Raw genomic sequence first — 22,332 nt, forward strand, 5'->3', positions numbered from 1 at the left:
CATGTGAGTGACAGGTTGCCCCGCCCTCGTCATCAGAGAAGTGATGAAGAGAGAGGGGAAACAATGATGTGTACGGGTAAATAATTTCACTGCACTGCAATATTTCATTATTACTAGCTCAAGATGAAACAAATAAGACATTGCATTTGACATTTCCTGCTTGCAAAATATATTTTTTGACCCATCAGACTAAACTGCTTCAAACTCTATAATGCCAAACCCTGGTTTGTTTCCATCTAGTTAGTTACAGAATCTCCAGTGCTGAACGCTGTTACCCAGGTGGGATGAGTAATAAGCTCCTCTGAGATCAATCTTGAACAGAAGCACGGATAGTCTCTTCAATGCAAGAGATAAAATCTCTCATTTCCTTCCTCTCTTTCCCTGCAGCTATCTGAGACTTTCAACTCTGTACCATACCAATGCGATAAAAAATATTTGGCACGCTAACTGGGCAAGGATGACAATAAACCTCCTTATCTGACCTCAACTGTGTTTGGCTTTTTCTTTTCTCATTTTCTTTCTTTCTTTTGACATATGAAACTATAAAAAGACATGCAAACCAAACCATATTAAACCAGATTTAATCCCCAACTAGAGGAAAATGTGAGTGCTACATTGCTACATGATACATACTACAGTTCTGTGGGTGGTTGCCAAGGGGTTGCTAGGGTGTTCTGAGTGGTTGCTAAATTCATGTAATGTTTTAAGGTATAGTTGATTTGTCTGACTCAGACATTCCACTATGTGTGACAGGATTACAGACTTTATGATATTACAAGGTGTTAAGATATTAAAATATTAAAGTGATTTTTTGTTGACTCACTTTATTTCTACCCTTTTCTTTAGGCATTATCCTTATAAAAAGTTCAAGTTCAGATGTTCGAGCTTCGCCAGAGCTTCTTTAAAAAGCAAACGTAGGCATATTCATTTTTAAAGTTACAGGTAGGCCACCACTACAACAATGAGTGACCCACTGGAAATCAATCAATGCTTGTCATAGTGTTATCATAATGAACGCAGCTACAACAACACACTTTGTGTGCAAACAGGGCGCGTGCGTGACTCATCAAAAACTGAAGGTTTAAAAAGCAAGCCTCACACGCACTTCAGTGTTCACTTCACTTGAGGAGCAGCTCGCGCACACGACCTTCAAACCGCACTCTCGTCTACTACACTACAAGAGTAAGTACCTGATCTACAGTTCACATGCACGTTTGCGTTTACCTTTAAGTACGTGGGGGGGTAAGATGAGCCATTTTTTACTTATGTGTTCTTTTCAGGGTGTTTCCTATCTTTTTAAATGATCAGAATACATCTATGACAAAGGGTTCTTAAAATATGGCTCCTTATGAAAAAAAGTGTTCCTGTGGCTCAATTTACCCCAGGTTAGGGGTAAGTTGATCCGAGTGAGTGGGTAAGTTGCACCATCTGGGAGTAAACTGACCATCTATCTAAATCTGAACCTAACCCATGTGAAAAAAATTTAAGAAAATAATGCCTATTTTGAAAACGTATATATTAATTACATTTCCTTTAACAAATAGTCATATTTATTTCATTAAAGCTCATTTAAACAACATAAACCCAGCAAATGAAGTTGAAATTTCAATATCTTTAATTATTTGCATTTCTGAAACAATATGTTGAACACTAAAGTTGTAACCTTCCCAAAAACAGACAAAACAGTTGAGTAAAATTAAATAAAAACTGATTTAGAATGAATGAATAAATGTCACTGAAAAGGTTCTTGACATGGTAGTTTTTCTGCAATGTTGAACATGTTAGGCCATTAGGGACTACGGGTGGAAAGATATATATGATTAAGCATCTTCTGGGTCTTATCAGAGAAGGTTTTGGTGTGTATATATATAAATCAACTAAACCAGTTGTGTAACAATACCAGTTTATACTTCAGATTTAACTCAACTAATGTGCCTTATGGTGGGGTAAGTTAAAATGCTGGCTCAATTTACCCCACATCATTTGGCTCACTTTACCCCATTGCTGCCATTTTGGACAAAACTAGCTAACTTACCAATTCAGGCTAATATTTAGCTAAATGATATGGATGGTTTTATACATTGCTAAATCACCAATATGGATCATAAATCATAAAGTTTTTTAAGTAAAAGGGTGCCTTCCACTCCTCCCATGTGCTTCTCCTTTACGCAGTCTGGCAGAAATGATGGGCGGCTCCAAAATATGGTCACATGACAATGAAAGTGTAAGGTTGCCAAGATAAAGGGGGGTGGGTCAACTTACCCACTGGCTTATCTTACCCCACTCCCCCCTACTGTATGCTCATGCATTAGTGTCGGATGCATTGCTTCGCTTGCAAATCATTGCATTGCGCTGCTACAACAAAGGCTTTATGGCGCCATCACAGTCAGCAGTGTCTGAAGATACTCACAGCACTTTTTAAATATACTCAAGTCGATTCATAGGTTTTTAGTACAGCAATATGTGCAAATCTTATTTTCAAGCATTTTAAAAGACTTTGCATGACTTTTTTCATCATATGTACAAAATATGTGACCACAATGAATGGAGGCAAGTGTTACGTAATGCTCAAATGCTCGTGCATTGGGGGAAAAACATGGGCGGAGTGGATGAGCACTACTAGTATGCAATTCAATATCCAATATAAATAACTAGCATGCAAATCTGCCTTTACAATCACTGTTATACATTTGTTTTAGGCTGATATCATTCCTCTCTTGACTGTTTTACTCTGTTGTTGTTTTTTTTACAGTGCCTCCCTACACACTCACATACTTCGCGATCAAAGGTTTGTATGAAAGGCTGTTTCTTAATCTTGCATGATGCATGTCTGTCTAAAGTCTGGGAAAGTTATTTAGTTCAGTGTTATAATACAATGGAGCTGCAAACAAAAGAAGTGCAAGTTGTATGCAACACAACACAAGCCATATGCAACAATTAAAGAACTCTTATATTTTAGGAATTGATTGAATTTGCATGCAACTTTAAAACGTATATTATAATATAGCTTATTATTTACTAGATGATGCACAACTGCATGAATGCACTCTCTGTTCAGAGAATATTCTTCGCTCCACTGATAATCTTTGGCTTCCTGCATGTTCTCTGAGCCAGCTCTTGGTTGTCCAATCAGACACTTGTCTGAAGGCATTTGCCCTAGACTGGGAAGGAGGAATGAATGGCAGTGAACTTTCTTTCTTCAGTGCATGTATAGCCAGGCCTGGATTAAGAACACGTTGGGCCCTGGGGCTATAACAAACCCAAGGTCCCCCATATACCCGATCTTGGTGCCCCAATGTTTTCTACCACAGAAATAAATGTTTTTTTTTCATTTATCTATTTTTATAAATCTTCAAAGCACAGGGATACAATGAGTATATACTGTCTGAATATTCAATTTTAATATTAAGTAGGCCTATATGTAAATATTCCAGGCACATTAACACATTATCATCATAAATTAACAGCATAAATGCATCAACTCCAGATATGAGGTCAAAGCAAACAGGTTTCCAGAAACAGCAACAACTTTTGAGCATGAACTGCCTTAAGGAGTTTTATAAACAATGAGGTCCCAAATTGGAGCTTTTTTGGGGGTTTGGGGAAAAATTTTGATTTCTCTGATCTATATAGTATGTGCATTTTAAGATGTTTGAAGGCTAAACAAAATAAATAATAAATAGCTTTCAAAACCCTATTAGTGGGCAGTAGATCATCTGTCATACCTGCTTTCTCCTCATTTAATTACTCTTATTTCCATCACTCTTTCACTCTTTCTTTTTCTCTCAGTCTCCTTCTCTTGCCCTGTCTCTTCCCCTCCTAAAGTTGAGCTCTGGCTGATAATCTTTTCATTGTTTAAAATTTCTATCCTAAAACAGCTGTCAAATATCGGGCCCTGGGGCTTCAGCCCCACCTAGCCGGCCCTGTGTATAAGCAGTGCATGTAGCAGTCTACACGCACTGCACTGCTTATAAATTGGCAAATTGCAACACCACTCCTCTTAAATCATTGAATGTGAGGTTGTTGCCTGTAGAATGCTGTTGCTATAGTAACGCCCCCTGACCCCATGTCATGTGTTCCTGTAAGGGTGCGTCGCCTACAGTGGTTCAGGCTGCAGGGTTGCCAAATGACTAAAGAAACGTTATCAGCAAGATGATAGAAAACTGTACATTTCTCGTATTTTTCCGCTATACTGTGACTATATTGTATTGCAATAGATATAGCACATAAAAGTTAATACCGAATCAAAACTAGTTAGCATATCATTTGTAATTGAAAGAATTTAATGACAAAATCTGGTTATGGTTACACTTAAAATAGTTCCAAAATAGATGTATGAGATGACAATAACTTATACCATTAATCATACCCAGCATGATTCGAATGTTACCTGAGGGATAGAAAGAGAGAGAAAGAGACAAAGAAAAGAGGAGGCAGAGAAAGAGAAGAGCAGAGCCAAAGAGTAGGCCCTAAGAAGAGAGAGAGCCAGAAAATAGCCTAGCAGAGAGAAAGAGGAAGAGCCAAAGAGTAGGCCCTAAGATGAGAGAGAGCCAGAGAATAGCCAAGCAGAGAGGAAAAGGAAGAGCTAAAGAGTAGGCCCTTAGAAGAGAGAGGGCCAGAGAATAGCCAAGCAGAGAGAAAGAGGAAGAGCGAAAGAGTAGGCACTAAGAAGAGAGAGAGCCAGAGAATAGCCAAGCAAAGAGAAAGAGCCAAAGAGTAGGCCCTAAGATGAGAGAGAGCCAGAGAATAGCCAAGCAGAGAGAAAGAGGAAGAGCCATAGAGTACGCACTAAGAAGAGAGAGAGCCAGAGAATAGCCAAGCAAAGAGAAAGAGCCAAAGAGTAGGCCCTAAGATGAGAGAGAGCCAGAGAATAGCCAAGCAGAGAGAAAGAGGAAGAGCGAAAGAGTAGGCCCTAAGAAGAGAGAGAGCCAGAGAATAGCCAAGCATAAAGAAAGAGGAAGAGCCATAGAGTAGGCCCTAAGATGAGAGAGAGCCAGAGAATAGCCAAGCAGAGAGAAAGAGGAAGAGCCAAAGAGTAGGCCCTAAGAAGAGAGAGAGCCAGAGAATAGCCAAGCAGAAAGAAAGAGGAAGAGCCATAGAGTAGGCACTAAGATGAGAGAGAGCCAGAGAATAGCCAAGCAGAGAGAAAGAGGAAGAGCCAAAGAGTAGGCCCTAAGATGAGCGAGAGCCAGAGAATAGCCAAGCAGAGAGAAAGAGGAAGAGCCAAAGAGTAGGCCCTAAGATGAGAGAGAGCCAGAGAATAGCCAAGCAGAGAGAAAGAGGAAGAGCCAAAGAGTAGACCCTAAGATGAGAGAGAGCCAGAGAATAGCCAAGCAGAGAGAAAGAGGAAGAGCGAAAGAGTAGGCCCTAAGAAGAGAGAGAGCCAGAGAATAGCCAAGCAGAGAGAAAGAGGAAGAGCCAAAGAGTAGACCCTAAGATGAGAGAGAGCCAGAGAATAGCCAAGCAGAGAGAAAGAGGAAGAGCGAAAGAGTAGGCCCTAAGAAGAGAGAGAGCCAGAGAATAGCCAAGCAGAGAGAAAGAGGAAGAGCCAAAGAGTAGGCCCTAAGATGAGAGAGAGCCAGAGAATAGCCAAGCAGAGAGAAAGAGGAAGAGCCAATGAGTAGGCCCTAAGAAGAGAGAGAGCAGGAGAATAGCCAAGCAGAGAGAAAGAGGAAGAGCCAAAGAGTAGGCCCTAAGATGAGAGAGAGCCAGAGAATAGCCAAGCAGAGAGAAAGAGGAAGAGCGAAAGAGTAGGCCCTAAGATGAGGGAGAGCCAGAGAATAGCCAAGCAGAGAGAAAGAGGAAGAGCCAAAGAGTAGACCCTAAGATGAGAGAGAGCCAGAGAATAGCCAAGCAAAGAGAAAGAGGAAGAGCGAAAGAGTAGGCCCTAAGATGAGAGAGAGCCAGAGAATAGCCAAGCAGAGAGAAAGAGGAAGAGCCACAGAGTAGGCACTAAGAAGAGAGAGAGCCAGAGAATAGCCAAGCAGAGAGAAAGAGGAAGAGCCACAGAGTAGGCACTAAGAAGAGAGAGAGCCAGAGAATAGCCAAGCAAAGAGAAAGAGCGAAAGAGTAGACCCTAAGATGAGAGAGAGCCAGAGAATAGCCAAGCAGAGAGAAAGAGGAAGAGCGAAAGAGTAGGCACTAAGATGAGAGAGAGCCAGAGAATAGCCAAGCAGAGAGAAAGAGGAAGAGCGAAAGAGTAGGCCCTAAGATGAGAGAGAGCCAGAGAATAGCCAAGCAGAGAGAAAGAGGAAGAGCCACAGAGTAGGCACTAAGAAGAGAGAGAGCCAGAGAATAGCCAAGCAGAGAGAAAGAGGAAGAGCCACAGAGTAGGCACTAAGAAGAGAGAGAGCCAGAGAATAGCCAAGCAAAGAGAAAGAGCGAAAGAGTAGACCCTAAGATGAGAGAGAGCCAGAGAATAGCCAAGCAGAGAGAAAGAGGAAGAGCGAAAGAGTAGGCACTAAGATGAGAGAGAGCCAGAGAATAGCCAAGCAGAGAGAAAGAGGAAGAGCGAAAGAGTAGTCCCTAAGATGAGAGCGAGCCAGAGAATAGCCAAGCAGAGAAAAAGAGGAAGAGCGAAAGAGTAGGCACTAAGATGAGAGAGAGCCAGAGAATAGCCAAGCAGAGAGAAAGAGGAAGAGCAAAAGAGTAGGCACTAAGATGAGAGAGAGCCAGAGAATAGCCAAGCAGAGAGAAAGAGGAAGAGCGAAAGAGCAGGCATTAAGAAGAGAGAGAGCCAGAGAATAGCCAAGCAAAGAGAAAGAGCGAAAGAGTAGGCCCTAAGAAGAGAGAGAGCCAGAGAATAGCCAAGCAGAGAGAAAGAGGAAGAGCGAAAGAGCAGGCCCTAAGATGAGATAAAGCCAGAGCATAACAGAGACAGAGCAACAGTTGCAATATTCTTTTATCCCTTCCTTGACCATGTGACTGAAACCCAAATGTGAGACATTCAAACTGACCAATCAGTTAATTGCAACTTCCCCCACTGCACACATTTTGGCCTACAGGCCTATCAACATCTCTTTGTCTTTAGGAATTTCAAATGGCCCTTGTGGTACGAAACATGGGGGTTGAAACAGTACAGCAAATTTCTTTGTTCATTTTCAGATCAAACAATCTTTGATTATTTTCAATCCTACATCCCTTACAGGCAGATGTGGAGCCTTGAGGATTTTGCTGGCCGACAATGGGCAGCAGCTGAACGAGAACATGGTGACCTATGAGGAGTGGATGAAGGGTGATATAAAAGCCAGCTGTGTGAGTTTCTTCATTTTCAGTTTGGTTTTTATATTAGAATTACTATTTGAATTGTATGTAAATAATCCATACATGGTTTAATGTAGCTTGAGCTGCATATTATTGATATCTTCTTACTTGATTGGTTTCAGGTCTTTGGACAGTTGCCAAAATTCCAGGATGGTGACCTGGTCCTGTTTCAGTCCACTGCCATGTTAAGGCATTTGGGTCGCAAACATGGTACAAAAAAAAAACGAAAATTCTCACCCTCATGTTGATCCAAACCTGTATTAATTTATTCTTGTGTGCTGAACACAAAAGAAGATCTTTTTAAAGGGATCCCCTGGTGTTAAGACTTGTATGGCTTAATTTAACATGATGTCTCTTACTGAAATATGTAGTAGAAAACCCATGAAAGATCTACGTTATATTAAAAAATCCATTATATATTTGGACAATGGGCAGCGCCATTTTGTTTGCGTTCTAGGTCGATGACGTAGAATGGTTGCACTCGGCAATCAACTGGCGCTACAGCTATTTTCACCACAACACAACTCAAAAATTGTTTAAGAGTTAAACAAAACCAATTAATTGCCAATTAATATCAATTAAAAACCAGTGTTTACATAAGTTAGTTTTATAATGTGACCATCTGAAGATTATCACTGCTTGTTAAAGGGTTAGTTCACCCAAAAATGAAAATTCTGTCATTAATTACACACCCTCATGTCGTTCGACACCCGTAAGACCTCCGTTCATCTTCGGAACAGAAATGAAGATATTTTAGTTGAAATCTGATGGCTCTGAAAGGCCTCCATTGGCTCAATGGCACTTTACACTCTCAAGACCCTTAAAAGGCACTAAAGACGTCGTTACAAAGGCCATCTCACTACAGTGGTTCTACAATAACTTTATGAATCGGCAAGAATAGTTTTTTGCGCAAAAAAACCCTAAATAACGACTTACATAGTGATGACGATTTCAAAACAAGGCATCATGAAGCTTCGAAGCGTTATGAATCAGTGAGTCGATTCAGCGGTTTGAATCGCCAAATTTCAGCAGTTTGCCGGTTTGACACGCGATCCGAATCATGATTCGACTCACTGGTTCATAACGCTTCGAAGCTTCATGAGGCCGTGTTTTGAAATCGTCATCACTATGTAAGTCGTTATTTGGGGGTTTTTTTGCGCACAAAAACTATTCTCGCCGATTTATAAAATTATTTTAGAACCACTGTAGTGAGATGGACTTTGTAACGACGTCTTTAGTGCCTTTTAAGGGTCTTGAGAGTGTAAAGTGCCATTGTGTCAATGGAGGCCTTTCAGAGCCATCAGATTTACACTAAAATATCTTCATTTCTGTTTCGAAGATGAACGGAGGTCTGACGGGTGTCGAACGACATGAGGGTGAGTAATTAATGACAGAATTTTCATTTTTGGGTGAACTAACCCTTTAATAAACCAGAAGTATTATCAGCCATGCTTTTTATTAAATGTACTTGATTTTTACACTTTATGCATGAATTCCTGAGATGATATCTTGATAGCATGTGCCAACAGTTTTGCACACTACTGTTTGAAGTCTTTTTTGCATAATGCATTCTACTGTATGTAGAGAACTGTCATAATTTATCCTTTTACACATTCAGGTGCATATGGAAAAAACGACTCTGAGGCTTCTCTTATCGACATGATGAACGATGGAGTTGAGGATCTGCGCCTAAAATACATTAAGCTGATCTACCAGGAATATGTGAGTGCTGTAAATCTCAGACATTCAGACACTGGAAAAAAACAATCGCCCTTTGAGCCATTCAGAGCAAATGCACGACAAATATCAAGGTTTTGTCAGCGATATGCTTGATATTTATCATGCATTTGCTCTAAAATAGCTTAAAGGGCGAAAAAAATTAAACCTAGACATGAATATTATTTTGTCTCCATCTGTAGGAAGCTGGTAAAGAAGCGTTCATCAAAGATCTGCCCAACCATCTCAAACCATTTGAAGCCATTCTGGCCAAAAACAAATCTGGGTTCCTAGTCGGTGATCAGGTGAGATCCAGCAGAAATACTAACCGATGTAATGAAGTACTGGTTCAATTCTGACCACCACCCACGTTTCATGTCTCCTCACAGATCTCATTTGCCGACTACAACCTGTTTGACCTTCTGCTGAATCTTAAAGTGCTTTGTCCTACCTGTCCGGACACCTTCCCAGCACTCAAGAGCTTTGTGGATAAGACTGCTGCCCGGCCCAAAGTCAAAGCCCTGCTGGAGAGCGACGACTTCAAGAAACTTCCCATCAACGGCAATGGCAAACAGTAATTCTTCAGCCTTAGAGAACATTGATAAAACATTCTCAAACAATGGCACTTTCTGTTAAAAGGCCATAACTGGTGCTCTGTGATTAGCAAAATATCTAATGTCTTTATATGAATATGTGTTTTGTATGTTTAACTGTCTTTGATAGTTTTTACTTACAGAAACTAATGTATCAATCATTATCAATAAAAAAACAAAAAAACATCCAGAATGATTTCATTGCTGCTTTTATTTACTTTAATATAGAACAACTCTGTACCTATAAAACATGTTTTAAATAGTTTATTAGAATTTACTTTATATTAAATATTTGATATGTATATATTATAATATATGTTTTATATTGTATACAATATTATATGAACATATTTGTATTACATTTGATATTAAATACATATGAGATATTTGATATATGTCTATATTATTTAAAATATGTTTTATATTACGTAAAGTAAAAATTGTCATAACTATAAGATGTCTCAATCAGTGGCGTACGGCATATCTGTGAGGACTAATTGTTGGTGATTTTAATATCCATGTAGCCAATGAAAAATACGCATTGGGACTGGCATTTAGAGACATTCTAAACTCTATTGGAGTTAGGCAACATGTGTCAGAACCCACTCATCACCATAATCATACTTTAGACCTAATATTGTCACATGGAATAAATGTTGATACTGTTGAAATTCTGCAGCAGAGCGATGACATCTCAGATCATTACCTAGTATCATGTATACTTAATTTAGCTAAGGCTGCAAAGCCGCCTCCTCATTTAAAATATGTCAGGACTATCACTGCCACCACTAAAGATTGCTTTTTAAATAATCTTCCTCATCAGTATCATCTCCTCAGCATCCCAGATAGTATAGGAGAACTCGATGTTGCAACAGAAACTATTAACTCTCTCTTTTCCAGTACTTTAGACACAGTTGCTCCCCTTCGCTTAAAGAAGATTAAAGAAAATAGTCCAATGCCGTGGTACAACGAGCACACTGGAGCCCTTAAAACAGCAGCCAGAAAAATGGAGCGCAGCTGGAAGAAAACAAAACTGGAGGTTTTTCGCATTTCGTGGAAAGAGAGCATGATCGCATACAGAAAGGCCGTAAAAACTGCTAGATCTGCTGATTTTTCGACTCTCTTAGAAGAAAACAAACACAAACCTAGGTATTTATTTGATACAGTGGCTAAATTAACAAGAAATAAAGCTTCAACTTCTGATGTTTGCAAACAGCACAACAGTAATGACTTTATGAACTTAATTGATAAAGATTGATAATATTAGGAAGAAAAGTATAACAATACAACCATCTACTACAGTATCACATCAGACAGAGCATTGTTGATGTTATCAACATGTATGCTCAACCCTATACCGACTAAGCTACTGAACGAGATGCTTCCAGAGGTCATAGATCCTCTTCTTAATATCATTCATTCATCTTTCTCATTAAGAAATGTGCCGAAAACTTTTAAGCTGGCTATTATTAAACCACTTATTAAAAAAACGCAACTTGATCCTACAGAATTAGTCAATTACAGGCCAATCTCAAATCTACCCTTTCTGTCAAAAATACTAGAAAAGGCAGTGTCCTCACAACTTTTTAGAAAGAAATGGTATCTGTGAGGATTTCCAGTCAGGATTTAGACCGTATCATAGTACTGAGACTGCTCTCATCAGATTTACAAATGATTTACACTTATTATCTGATCGTGGTTGTATCTCTGTATTCGATACTATCTACCATAACATTCTTCTAAATATGAATGACTCGAAAATGATGTAGGCATTAGTGGAATTGAATTGACATGGTTTAAATCATACCTATCTGACCGTTATCAGTTTATAGCAGTAAATAATGAGATGTCACACCGATCACAAGTTCAGTATGGAGTACCGCAAGGCTCAGTGCTAGGACCGTTGCTTTTCACCCTGTACATGCTCCCACTGGGAGATATCATTAGGAAGCATGGCATTAGTTTTCATTGTTGAAACTGTTATAAATTTTGCACCATTTGATCTACAAAAATAAAACACCTGATTCCTCTCACCATGCTGATCACATTAAACATCTTACTTTAAGACTCCACCCATAACAGTAGCGGCCATTTTGAAAAGTACAGTATTCTGCTTTTTTACTACTCCTCCTTAAAAATCCAAATTTGGCTCAGATGATCTTTGGACCGAGCTGCACAGAAATGACTGAACAGAATTTTTGTCCTACTGGTAAAAAAAAAGTTTGACCCAAAATCGGGTTCCGAGGCTGTATCTCGGTCAAACTTTGATCAATCGAAATGAAAATTGGTATGCTTCATCAGACCCATGATCTGAGGGCGCATGCCATACTTGAGAAAAGCGCCACCTATAGGTCATGAGATCTGAGAACTTGCTATTTCTGCTGGTTTTGACAGGATCGGATAAACCATGTTTCTTGTGCAATATCTTTTAAAATATTTGACATATCTGCACAAAATTGGTATGCATGATCAACAGCATGTCCTGAAGGTACCTGAGAAATTTCAACACAGCGCCACCTAGTGTTCCAGAGATAAACGTTGCAAAAACGCTTATAACTTTTGAAAACAAAGATCAAAATTAAATATGTCATTATGTTCCTTGGTTTACGCCAATTTCAACGATATCTCACTTGTCATTTTCCAAACATGTGACTGTCCGCCATATTGAAGCAAATGAAAAACTACTCTTTTTTCACTACTCTTCCTTCAAATTTTGTCCAATTTTATCCAAAATCGGCTCAGATGATCTTTGGACTGAGCCACACAGAAATGACTGAACTGATTTTTGATTTTCGCTACCATTCCTAATAAATCTGTCTCTGAAGTTGAGTCTGTGTTTGTGTCTTTATGCTAGTTAGCTTAGCATGCTAATTGCTTAACATGCTAACCAATTGCCATTGTTTCGAATGTGGCTCTTAGGCTATCAAGTTAACCATAAGCAATGTTGGCATTAAGTTTAAGCATCTGATTAACTTTTTTGTGAAATCATTCTCACACTGAAACCTCTCCTCAGCAGACTGGTGAATGTGTAGGCCTATGAGTGATTAGCTTAATGTGTTACGCCACGGATCCCGTATGCATTGCTTTGTGGGTTCAAAACTCAGTGTGACACATGCCCAGACCGCAAGAGGTACTGTGGCAGGATATGATGCAGAAGTTGCATCTGTTCCAGGCATTGTCATTGGACACTATGAAATACAACATGCAGTGCATTTTTGTACAAATGCATTGTCCTTCTTCTCCTTGAATGTTAGTCAATGGCAGCCCTATGAACCATAAGTAGGGAAATTATGAAATTTTGCACACTTATAGTGATGGTAATTAAAGGGGTGGTAAAACACATTCTTTTGAAGGCTTGACTGTGTTTGTGGGGTGCACTGTAACATGTGTTCATGCTTCGTTTTAAAAAAATTGCCTTATTTTTCATATATTTGACCTTTATTCTACACTGCTCTGTCCCTCCTTGTAAAACGGTCTGATGCTTTCCGGGTTGTATGAAGCCAGTCCCTCAAAAATACGCGATGGGCTCAGATTGGTTAGCTGGCCCAGTGTGTTCTGATTCGCTAACCGCCTAGTGCACATTTGTCGGAAACGTCACGCCCCTTACCTTTACCGGTAGACTGTGCTTTGGCAGTAACATTATTAGAAACAATGTTTTCAATAAAACCTTACCAATCTGAGCCCGAATCAGACCCAGAACATTTTAGTGAAGATGATCGAGCAGAACCTGTTCATTCCTCAAGAGTAAAGACTGCGGATCTATAGTGATCGCTACTGAATGGCACTGTTACTTTTGTATTTTTAGAGATTATAGCCAAATATCTGTTGCAAGAACTAACCCAAAACGAACACTAAACACTGGCTTTACTAGTAGCCAAATCACACACAGAACCATGTTTAGCAAGCCTGTAGATAAACAATACATAAAAGCTCTAATCAAAGAATCATTTACACTAATGCCAAGTTCACTGTTGAGATTTTAACGTTAGTGTTTGTAACGTTAGGTGTTCGTCGGATAACGTTAAGTATGAATGAGCATTTAACAGACTGGTTTGCAGAACAGCGTTGTCATCTGTTTACTTCCTTGCTACAACCTATTACAGGAAAACACATCGATGAAAAATAAATCAGACTCACAGGTTGTGGCCCGTAAACAGCTTCTGTTTGTAAATCCAGCTTTCAGGACAAGCCGTTGTGTGATTCCTGAATTGAACTCGCGAACATTGTGGAAGTTTTCCTCCGTGAAATGTGCAGCGCGCTCGTCGTGCATCCACGCACTGGCAGTGTTTTTTTCACGCAGCTGACGTTGTGCAAATCCGGCATTGAACTCGCGAACATTGTGGAAGTTTTCCTCCGTGAGATGTGCTGCAGGGAGCCCCGCGCGCGCCTGTTCCCCGATGACTCATACACACACATGCATATAACATGCTGTATGTTAAACGCTCTGCAACGCACCCCCGTCCCTATGAAGGCTGAACAGAGCAAGTACCCCAGACCTGCAATCCGGATGAAAATAACAGCGTTTGCTCGGCATCGCGGCAACAACACTCCAGCCTAACTATACCACAACAGCGCCGCGATACAAAATGGCCTCACCCCCCCTTATTTAATATTCTCGGAGGAGGGGTTTATGTAAATATTGAGCCTGGTGATGTCACCAACCCTGGAGGAATGTCTGTAGTCGCCTGCTGGCCGTTTGCTGTAGTCCTTAGAAACTGATTTCTTTAAAAGCAAATATCTCCCTTTGCTTTAAACTTTGAACGTTGTAACTTTGCAGATGTTGTTTATGCTCAAGCAGCAACATTACACGCTAGCTAAAGTTAGAATAGTGAAATCGTGGTTTACCACCCCTTTAAAAGTTATTTGACCAACTTATGGGTCTCTAGGGTAAGAATACTTTGGTTTTTAAAATTAGTTTTTTAAAAGTTTTTTAGCTACTTGAACCCATGGAACCATTGAAATGGCCATGCCCTGTGAGGCTGCTTGTTGCTTATTATTATTAAATCAAGGCACTTGGCTGATGAAACATTGATTCAAATTAAGAGACAATTTATTCAAAACAAAATTCACTTTAAAGAAAGGTTTTCTACAAAACAAAACTAGCCGGACGTCGTCATACTCAGATTGTAGTCAGAATATGAGTATGATTCTACTCCATATCGGGCGTTTCAACCGAACCAGGAAAGAAAATGCTTCTGCACTCAATTCGATAGACCTACAACCAATCAGAGCAACGGAGCGACACATAGTTGTCAACAGAACTCAACTGCACGCACACTGGAAGAAGTAGAAGAAGAAGATGAGTGTAAAAGATCTTTGTCAGTGTTGTAAAAAGAATTTAATGATAAGAAATACACTGTAAAAAAATTTTTTGGGAAAAATTGTGACAATTGATCATTACATATTGGCCCAGTAAATGACTTCCAAATAATTATCCCCATGCAAAAAGATGCATTGTACTAATCATAGCTTAAGGTCTTAACTCAAAATTAAAATTGTATATTCACCGAACATATTTAATTGTGCTCAGTCAATCTATGAAGTCGAAGTGAAAAATCCATGTTGGCTGAACAAGTCCTACGTCCGAAAAACGGTATACGCATGCGCAAAATGCGCTTGAAAAAAACCGTTCGTGTGGAGATTTCAAATGCGGATGCGCGGGAGCGGCAGCGCGAGCGGAGCTGAACCAGCAGGTGCTGAAGACCGAAACAGACATTCCCAAGAGAATAGAGAGATATTCATCTCACAAAGACGTTGGTGAGTATTTAGCACTGAAATTATTCTACAGAGTTTTGCTTTATGACCCGGTATGAAGTTTAAAAGACATTTTGTAGAATCACGAGTTCATGCATTCATTGGTTTCATGCTGTGTTCTTGTTTACTCTAAGGGTAGCCAATAGTTTTATTTTCCTCATGTCTTATATGTCTAAAATGATAGGTAATAAGTAAATTAAGTCATTTGTGTGATATATGCGGCATGCGACCGTTGAACACGGTGCCGGAGATTGCATTTGGCGTCGACCTCTTTCAGGGCTTAAGTTATTGCCTTTTAATATCAAACACGTCAAGCTCGATTTTCTTATTCATCCATTCATTCGTCTCATCCTCATTATATAATGAAGTAACTTCTGTTCTGTCATTTGCCAGATGTGATGCAGGGAAACTTTGCCATTAATGTTAGTTTTTATTTTTATTTGCAGGTTTTTAGCTTGCAGTGCCATGTTTTCTTCACCACTTTAAGACATCCTGTTATGCAGAAGACTTCTTGAATATTCAGAGTTTTCCTTATTGAAAATAAGGTATTTTCACCAAATATCCTGTGTTGGAATTTACTTGTTAATAAAGTAATGTGATAAAATGTCAACCCTGTTTTTCTGTGTTCTGTATTTTGCTTAATATATTTATGTTTTTTGTCATTTTTGTCTTTTGGGACAGTGAGAAATAAACAATTTTTACTACAATTTAAAATATGTAATTGGACCAACCTCACAGTTTCACTGTAAAACATTTCTCCAATTCAAAATTTTCTAGTGAGCGATCACATCAAAATTTTTTAGTTGGCCAAATTGAAAAATTTTGATGTGATCGGTCACTAGAAAATTTTTAATTGGAGAGGCCTGACATTTTTACAGTGTTGGTAAATTAAATTTTTCCATTGGCTCACCATATTATTTCTAATTGAGCCCATGTTAACAGGCTGTTGCCACAATTAATAAAATTCAATTCACAGAAATTCAATTTGGCCAATTGAAAAATTTAGATGTGACCAGTCACTAGAAAATGTTGAGTTGGGAAGATTATAAATTTTTTACAGTGTAGTAAAGGTGAATGCATATATGAACAAGTTCTCTGTTTAGTAAACAAATTCAACCCAAGCGCTCTTTGGTTACGTGGATGATTACTTTACTGTTGATCATCTGTCCATCATCGTATAAAGCCCGCCCTGACAATTTGATTGGTCCGAACAGCTCTGGTTCCAGCATAGTTGCTCCACCACGGATCAAGTCCAGCCTGAACTTCCCGACCTCAAATGTAAATATATGTCCACAAGACTTATGGATAGAGTAATGAATGTTGTTGCCTATCATTTTTCCTTCAAAATTATGTAAAAATCATTTTGCCTACTCATTCAGATACATTATATTGATTTTAATTTAGCAAGCACTTTTTGTTTACAAAGCCCATATGCGAAAAATGAACGATCATTAATAATGCTGGGATTCACACCTGAGAAGACAAATAACCGCATAATGAGCTGCATAATGAATGGGCCTTTGATTCGGGTATGTGAGAGGGAACTATAAGAAAGAATATGAGGACAAAACAGGACAAAATAAATATTTTTGTAGTTTATTTAGAATATAGTTAATAGGGGTGTGACGAGATACTTAGCTTACGAGACGAGACACGAGATTGGGTTCACGAGAACGAGACGAGACGAGACAAGATTTTTGCACAGTATTTTTAAGAAATCTTCAATTACAAAATTCATGACTGGAAAAATATAATATAGGTGCATTTTTAAATGTTTCAACTAATCATCTTGAATGTCATTTCACTTATACTTTCTGAGAATGAAGTATCAAATGCATTGAAAAACAACAATATGCAAGCACTGTAAAAGGTTTTGCCACAAACTCAACTGACTAGCTTCTGTCCTGTATGATTTCACACGAGTCTCTTCAGATCTTACTGTACATGCATTATAAGCTTCCAGAACTTTTGATTGAGGCTGTGTGTGACCTCCTAATTGAACTCCATTCCACAAAAGCTCCATTCCACAACATGGAAATAAAAACAGTATAAATAACAGCTTTATCTAAGTCTTATTAAATGCAAATAATAAGTGCAGCCATAATCAAAGTACTCTCTCAATATTCAAAGTGCAAACAGAGACCAGAGTTAAGAGGTGATTACAACTACAATCAGTCATTTCAATGTTATTCCATTGATCTTCTTTTCTGCTGTTTCTGTTCCCTTTTGAGGGAACTCGCACTGCGTCAGAACAACACTTTGGGGACGCTCCCTAAGTGTAGCACATCTGAAGTATGTGTGTTGCGTCATGTTGCAATGTGACGGCATACACGGAAGGTACATAACAGAGATAGCTTTCACTCTTCAGCAAGTGCTTCTGTGTTACTCTGTGCTCTTGTTTGGTGTTGTTTGTCACAATAAGCAAAGTTTGAAATGGCGAGTGAACAGTTCAGGAGGTGTGTGCATCCATGCCTGCATTACATTTTGGGTATGGACACACATCAACTGTGTTTTCAGTGTTTGGGAGCGCAGCACGCCCGGGCAGCTCTCGAGGGAGCTGCCAGCGGTGAGTGTGAGAAATTGCCCATCAGAGTGCTGCGTTTCCATCTGGCCGTGTTTGATGAGGCCGCAGATGGATCTCCTAGGGTGGAGAACCCGATGCTTGAGCTATCTGACTCCGAGAAGGAGCTGGTAGAGGTTTTGACCCGTGCTGTGGCCAAATTAAACATCAGGTGGCCACAAGAAATGCAGGAAGTCCAGCCAAAAAGCAAGCTGGACAAACGCTTTCTGAAGCAAAGGTCTCAACCTCAACGCCAAGGCTTACCATTTTTACCTGACTTGCACAACCACCCAGTGTTAGATTACAGCAATGTTTTGGGTGGACGCGAGTAAGGTTATGGGACGATGCCTCGGGTAGAGGAGGCTTTGGCTAGTTACCTCTCTCCCGACGCTGCATCATCCCTCAAAGCCCCGGTGCTGCCCACCAAACAGGTACAGAAAGAGAATGTCGCTTCTAGAGCCCTCCCTCAGGGAGGTTGGCAACAGAGGTGATGCTCTCGCCAGAAAATTGGTGTAGAGAGTGTGAGTTGGACCCAGTTAACTGCCCGGTGGCTTCAGTGCTGGAGTTCCTCCAAGATCGCTTCTCTGCTGGTCTTACCCCGTCCACACTTAAGGTGTCATGGCTGCCATTACGGATTTCCACGCTCCTGTAAGGTTCCTGAAGGCGGTCTATGGCTCCCTTCGAACCACTCGAGTTGGCTGAGGCAAAGAACCTGACCCTGAAGATGGCCTTTCTCCTTGCTATCACTTCTCTCAAGAGAGTGGGGGACCTTTAGGCCTTGGCTATCTTTCCGACTTGCCTGGAGTTTGCCCCTGGCGGAGTTAAGGCCATCCTTAATCCTAGACCTGGCTATTTGCCTAAGGTCCCATCCAGTGTGGCACAGTCAGTGGTTCTTCAGGCCTTCCATCCTCCACCACATGTGTCGGTGGAAGAAGAGATACTTCATCTGCTCTGCCCTGTCAGAGCATTGAACTTCTATTTGGAGAAGTCTTCTTCTCAGTGGAGGAAGCCAGACCAGTTGTTGGTGTTCTTTGGCTCATCCAAGAAAGGGCTGCCTGCATCTAAGCAAACAATCAGTAATTGGATTGTCCAGGCTATAGTCTCAGCCAAAGGTGAAGGCAAATTGCAAACCTGATAGGCCTTGAGGGCTCACTCTACCTGAGGCATGGCGTCCTCGAAGGCCCTCCTTTCTGGAGTCCCGCTACAGGAGATCTGTGATGCGGCAGGGTGGGCAACCCCGCACACCTTCATTAGGTTTTACAGTCTGCACCTCTCTGCGACGCCAGACACCAGGGTGCTATCATCCTAAGTGTGCCTGGGTTCCAGCTTCACACTAGGGCAGGCATGATTCTCAGTGTGGCATAGGGGGTACTCGTTCCCCAAAGTGCCGTTCCAATGCAGTGTAAGTTTCCTCGAAAGGGAACATCTTGGGTTATGACTGTAACCCTAGTTCCCTGAGAAAGGGAACGAGACACTGCATCTCATGGCCACACCTCTTCATGCCTGGAGCGCTTGCTTCATCCCGAAGCTATCTCTGTTATGTGCCGGCGTCCCTTTGTACCTTCCGTGCATGCCGTCACATGTTACATCATAACGCAACACCAATCAGGATTGGAATAGTTTCATTCATACTTCAAATGCACTACACTTAGGAAGCGTCCCCAAAGTGTCGTTCCGACGCAGTGTCTTGTTCCCTTTCTCAGGGAACAAGGGTTAAAGGTTTTTTTTTTCCTAAAAAGATAAACAATTAGTTAATTCCTTTCATTGCATGCATTCAATTAATTAGCATCAAACAAACAATATAATCCTTATTCTCAGTGAATAAAGATTACTTATTAAACGAAAAGATTGAAAAAAATTATTGCACAGCCACCAAATAGGTGGCGATGTGCACTAAGTAGGTTATGTAAATCGATTCATTGCTCTGTTGAGAATGTCTTGTGTGTTATCCGGGAACATACTCTGAGTTTCCATCTATCTATAGTGACATGTGGCCAAGTATGGTGACCCATACTTGGAATTTGTGCTCTGCATTTAACCCATCCAAGTGCACACACACAGTAGTGAACACACACACACACACACACACACACACCGTGAACACACACCCAGAGCAGTAGGCAGCCATATTGCTGCAGTGCCCGGGGAGCGGTGTCTTGCTCAAGGGTCTCACCTCAGTCGTGGTATTGGTATTTATTCAATTCCTGCCAGACCATTCCTGAGACTCGAACCCGCAACCTTCGGGTTACATTAAGCCGTGGCATCCTGGAGACCTGAAGGAGGTGCTACATCTATGTATGTCGTTAAACAGCTTGTTGGCCAGATAAACAAGGTGAGAGAGAGACTTAAACCTGTTCCAGTACAATGAAATACAACTTGGCTTGTGAACTAGGTGAGTATGACAATCAACAACACCATTTGGCCAAAGCTCTCTTTGTTTTCTTTTTGTAATTTTTTTCTATTCCTAAAAAGTTGGTTGTCTCCCCCAGCATTAAGGTTTTCTAGAAAATTATACCAGATTCTAACCCCAAAAAATATTACACAGTATTTTATGGTAAATATTCGATTTTTTCTTTGCACTTTTCTGTCTGTGTGGCATGGGTTTGCAGCTGCTTGGACTGACATGGATGAATCCCCCATAGACCAAATACTAAAATAGGTGTGAGTTCATTCTCCACAATAAATGTTGTTGCATAACCACTGGTTTCATCGGCAAGTGACAAAGAGACATTATACTTTACCTCGCTTCAGAGTCAGGAAACGCAAAATATCTCCAGGAACTGCTTGAAGACCTTGCCCCCTATTAAATCACACAATTATGATCAGCTCACATGTTTAAATGTAAGATTTTATGTTCATGCAACTCACAACCCACACTTATGCACACTAGAGCTGCAACTAACGATTATTTTTTCTGTCGACTAATCTAACGATTATTTTTTCGATTAGTCGACTAATCTAACGATTATTTTTCCAGATTAATCTTATTATTCTTTTTTACTGATTATTGTATTTCAAAGAGGGTAGTGAATTTGTATATTATTTTAACATGAAATCAATGAATGATGACAATATTAATTGTATTTCAGGAAGGGTAGTGTACATAGTTTGCCATTTTATAATGAAATATATAAACACAAGAAGCTTTTTAAACATAATATATAATGATACTATTCATCATAAAATGTATATGTATACAGAGTAGGCCTACTTAGGAAAAGTTGTTTACTATAGTAGTTGAGTATGATTTACTTATTGATTTGTGTCAATAGTAAACGCTTGTATTTATCTGCAAAAGGTTCACATACAGGAGCTTTCAGCATAGTTTTAATGTATAACTAGTCGTCTATTTTGAAGATACATGTGCATAAACAACGACTAAAGCTGCCAGAAGTTTTTGCCCAAACTTCAAAGACACATTAAAATGATTAAAGCTAGAGGCATATCTTAACTTTAATGTTACTTTAATCATGCAAACTACGCAAAAACATATACAGCATGTTTTATGCATATGTGTTTGGGACAGAGGGGAACCGGGTCGCATTAACAGGATATATATGCAGCCCATAATAAATAAAAGCACGAGACGTACTGGGGTCGGAGAAGAACCCCGGAAAATGTGACCGTCTGTTGCAATACACGCGCCACGGTTCAGCTGCTCGAGACGAACACTAGCAGCAGGGTTGCCAGGTTTACACAACAAAACCCACCCATTCGTTACTCAAAACTAGCCCAAAACAAGCCCAATCGCGTTTCGGGGAGGTTCTCTGGTAAACATCGCGTTCGGGGGGTTAAATATGTGTTTTTTTTTGCTTCAACCCGCGGACATGAGACACAGCCCGCGGCAACAGTGTAGAAGTAGCCCAATTCCGAGGAAAAAAAGCGGACTTGGCAACACTGACTGGCAGTGTGAAAGCTCCCGCTCTCCACGCGCACAGCTTCTGCTCTGCCACCGCGCGCAGTGATAAACCGGCGTTACAGAGCGAACAAAGCACAGTTTAATTCGGCTTCTGTTTAAAGTACTCCCACACTTTTGAATGTCGCGGTCTGGCTTTATATGATAAATTATCATTTTCACTATGCCCGGGAGCAGAAGCTGCCATTATTCTAGATCTTTTGTTCCATTCTAGAACGTAAATAATGTGCCGCCGACGCGTCGACGCATTTCACGCACGTCGACGTATTTTCGCAGTCGACGTCATCGACGACGTCGACGCGTCGTTGCAGCCCTAATGCACACACTTTCCCAAATACATATTGTTTAATTAAAGTGATATTTAATGGTGTCTATTTTCATCTGCACACTATCAGCTGCTGTAGCTTCACTCTTAGGGCGTACATGGATCAATTTCAAGGCCAACATCCAGACGCCTTCATTTTACACTGACGTGACGGTATTTAAATACCAATGTGTACACATTTATATTGTGTGTAAATACATTTATA

At 40.2% G+C, this 22,332-nt stretch overlaps 1 protein-coding gene across 2 annotated transcripts in view; it reads left to right on the forward strand.

The window, feature by feature from the left end:
• LOC307139892 (glutathione S-transferase P-like) overlaps positions 1 to 9,738 on the forward strand; it is a 729,649-nt gene extending 719,911 nt beyond the window's left edge. Inside the window, exons 3-10 of one of the 2 annotated variants that reach the window (XM_079839038.1) lie at positions 847 to 942; positions 1,050 to 1,182; positions 2,753 to 2,788; positions 7,148 to 7,254; positions 7,386 to 7,473; positions 8,882 to 8,985; positions 9,183 to 9,284; positions 9,369 to 9,738. In XM_079839038.1, coding sequence (XP_079695164.1) covers position 1,182; positions 2,753 to 2,788; positions 7,148 to 7,254; positions 7,386 to 7,473; positions 8,882 to 8,985; positions 9,183 to 9,284; positions 9,369 to 9,557 — 627 coding nt within the window. In that variant the 5' untranslated portion in view covers positions 847 to 942; positions 1,050 to 1,181 and the 3' untranslated portion in view covers positions 9,558 to 9,738. The remainder of the gene's footprint in view (positions 1 to 846; positions 943 to 1,049; positions 1,183 to 2,752; positions 2,789 to 7,147; positions 7,255 to 7,385; positions 7,474 to 8,881; positions 8,986 to 9,182; positions 9,285 to 9,368) is intronic. The other variant, XM_079839039.1, reaches the window with a different exon arrangement.
• Positions 9,739 to 22,332: the final 12,594 nt, after the last annotated feature.

This window comes from Gobio gobio, assembly GCF_949357685.1.
Source record: "Gobio gobio genome assembly, chromosome: 16".
In the NCBI taxonomy this organism is placed as follows: Eukaryota; Metazoa; Chordata; class Actinopteri; order Cypriniformes; family Gobionidae; genus Gobio; species Gobio gobio.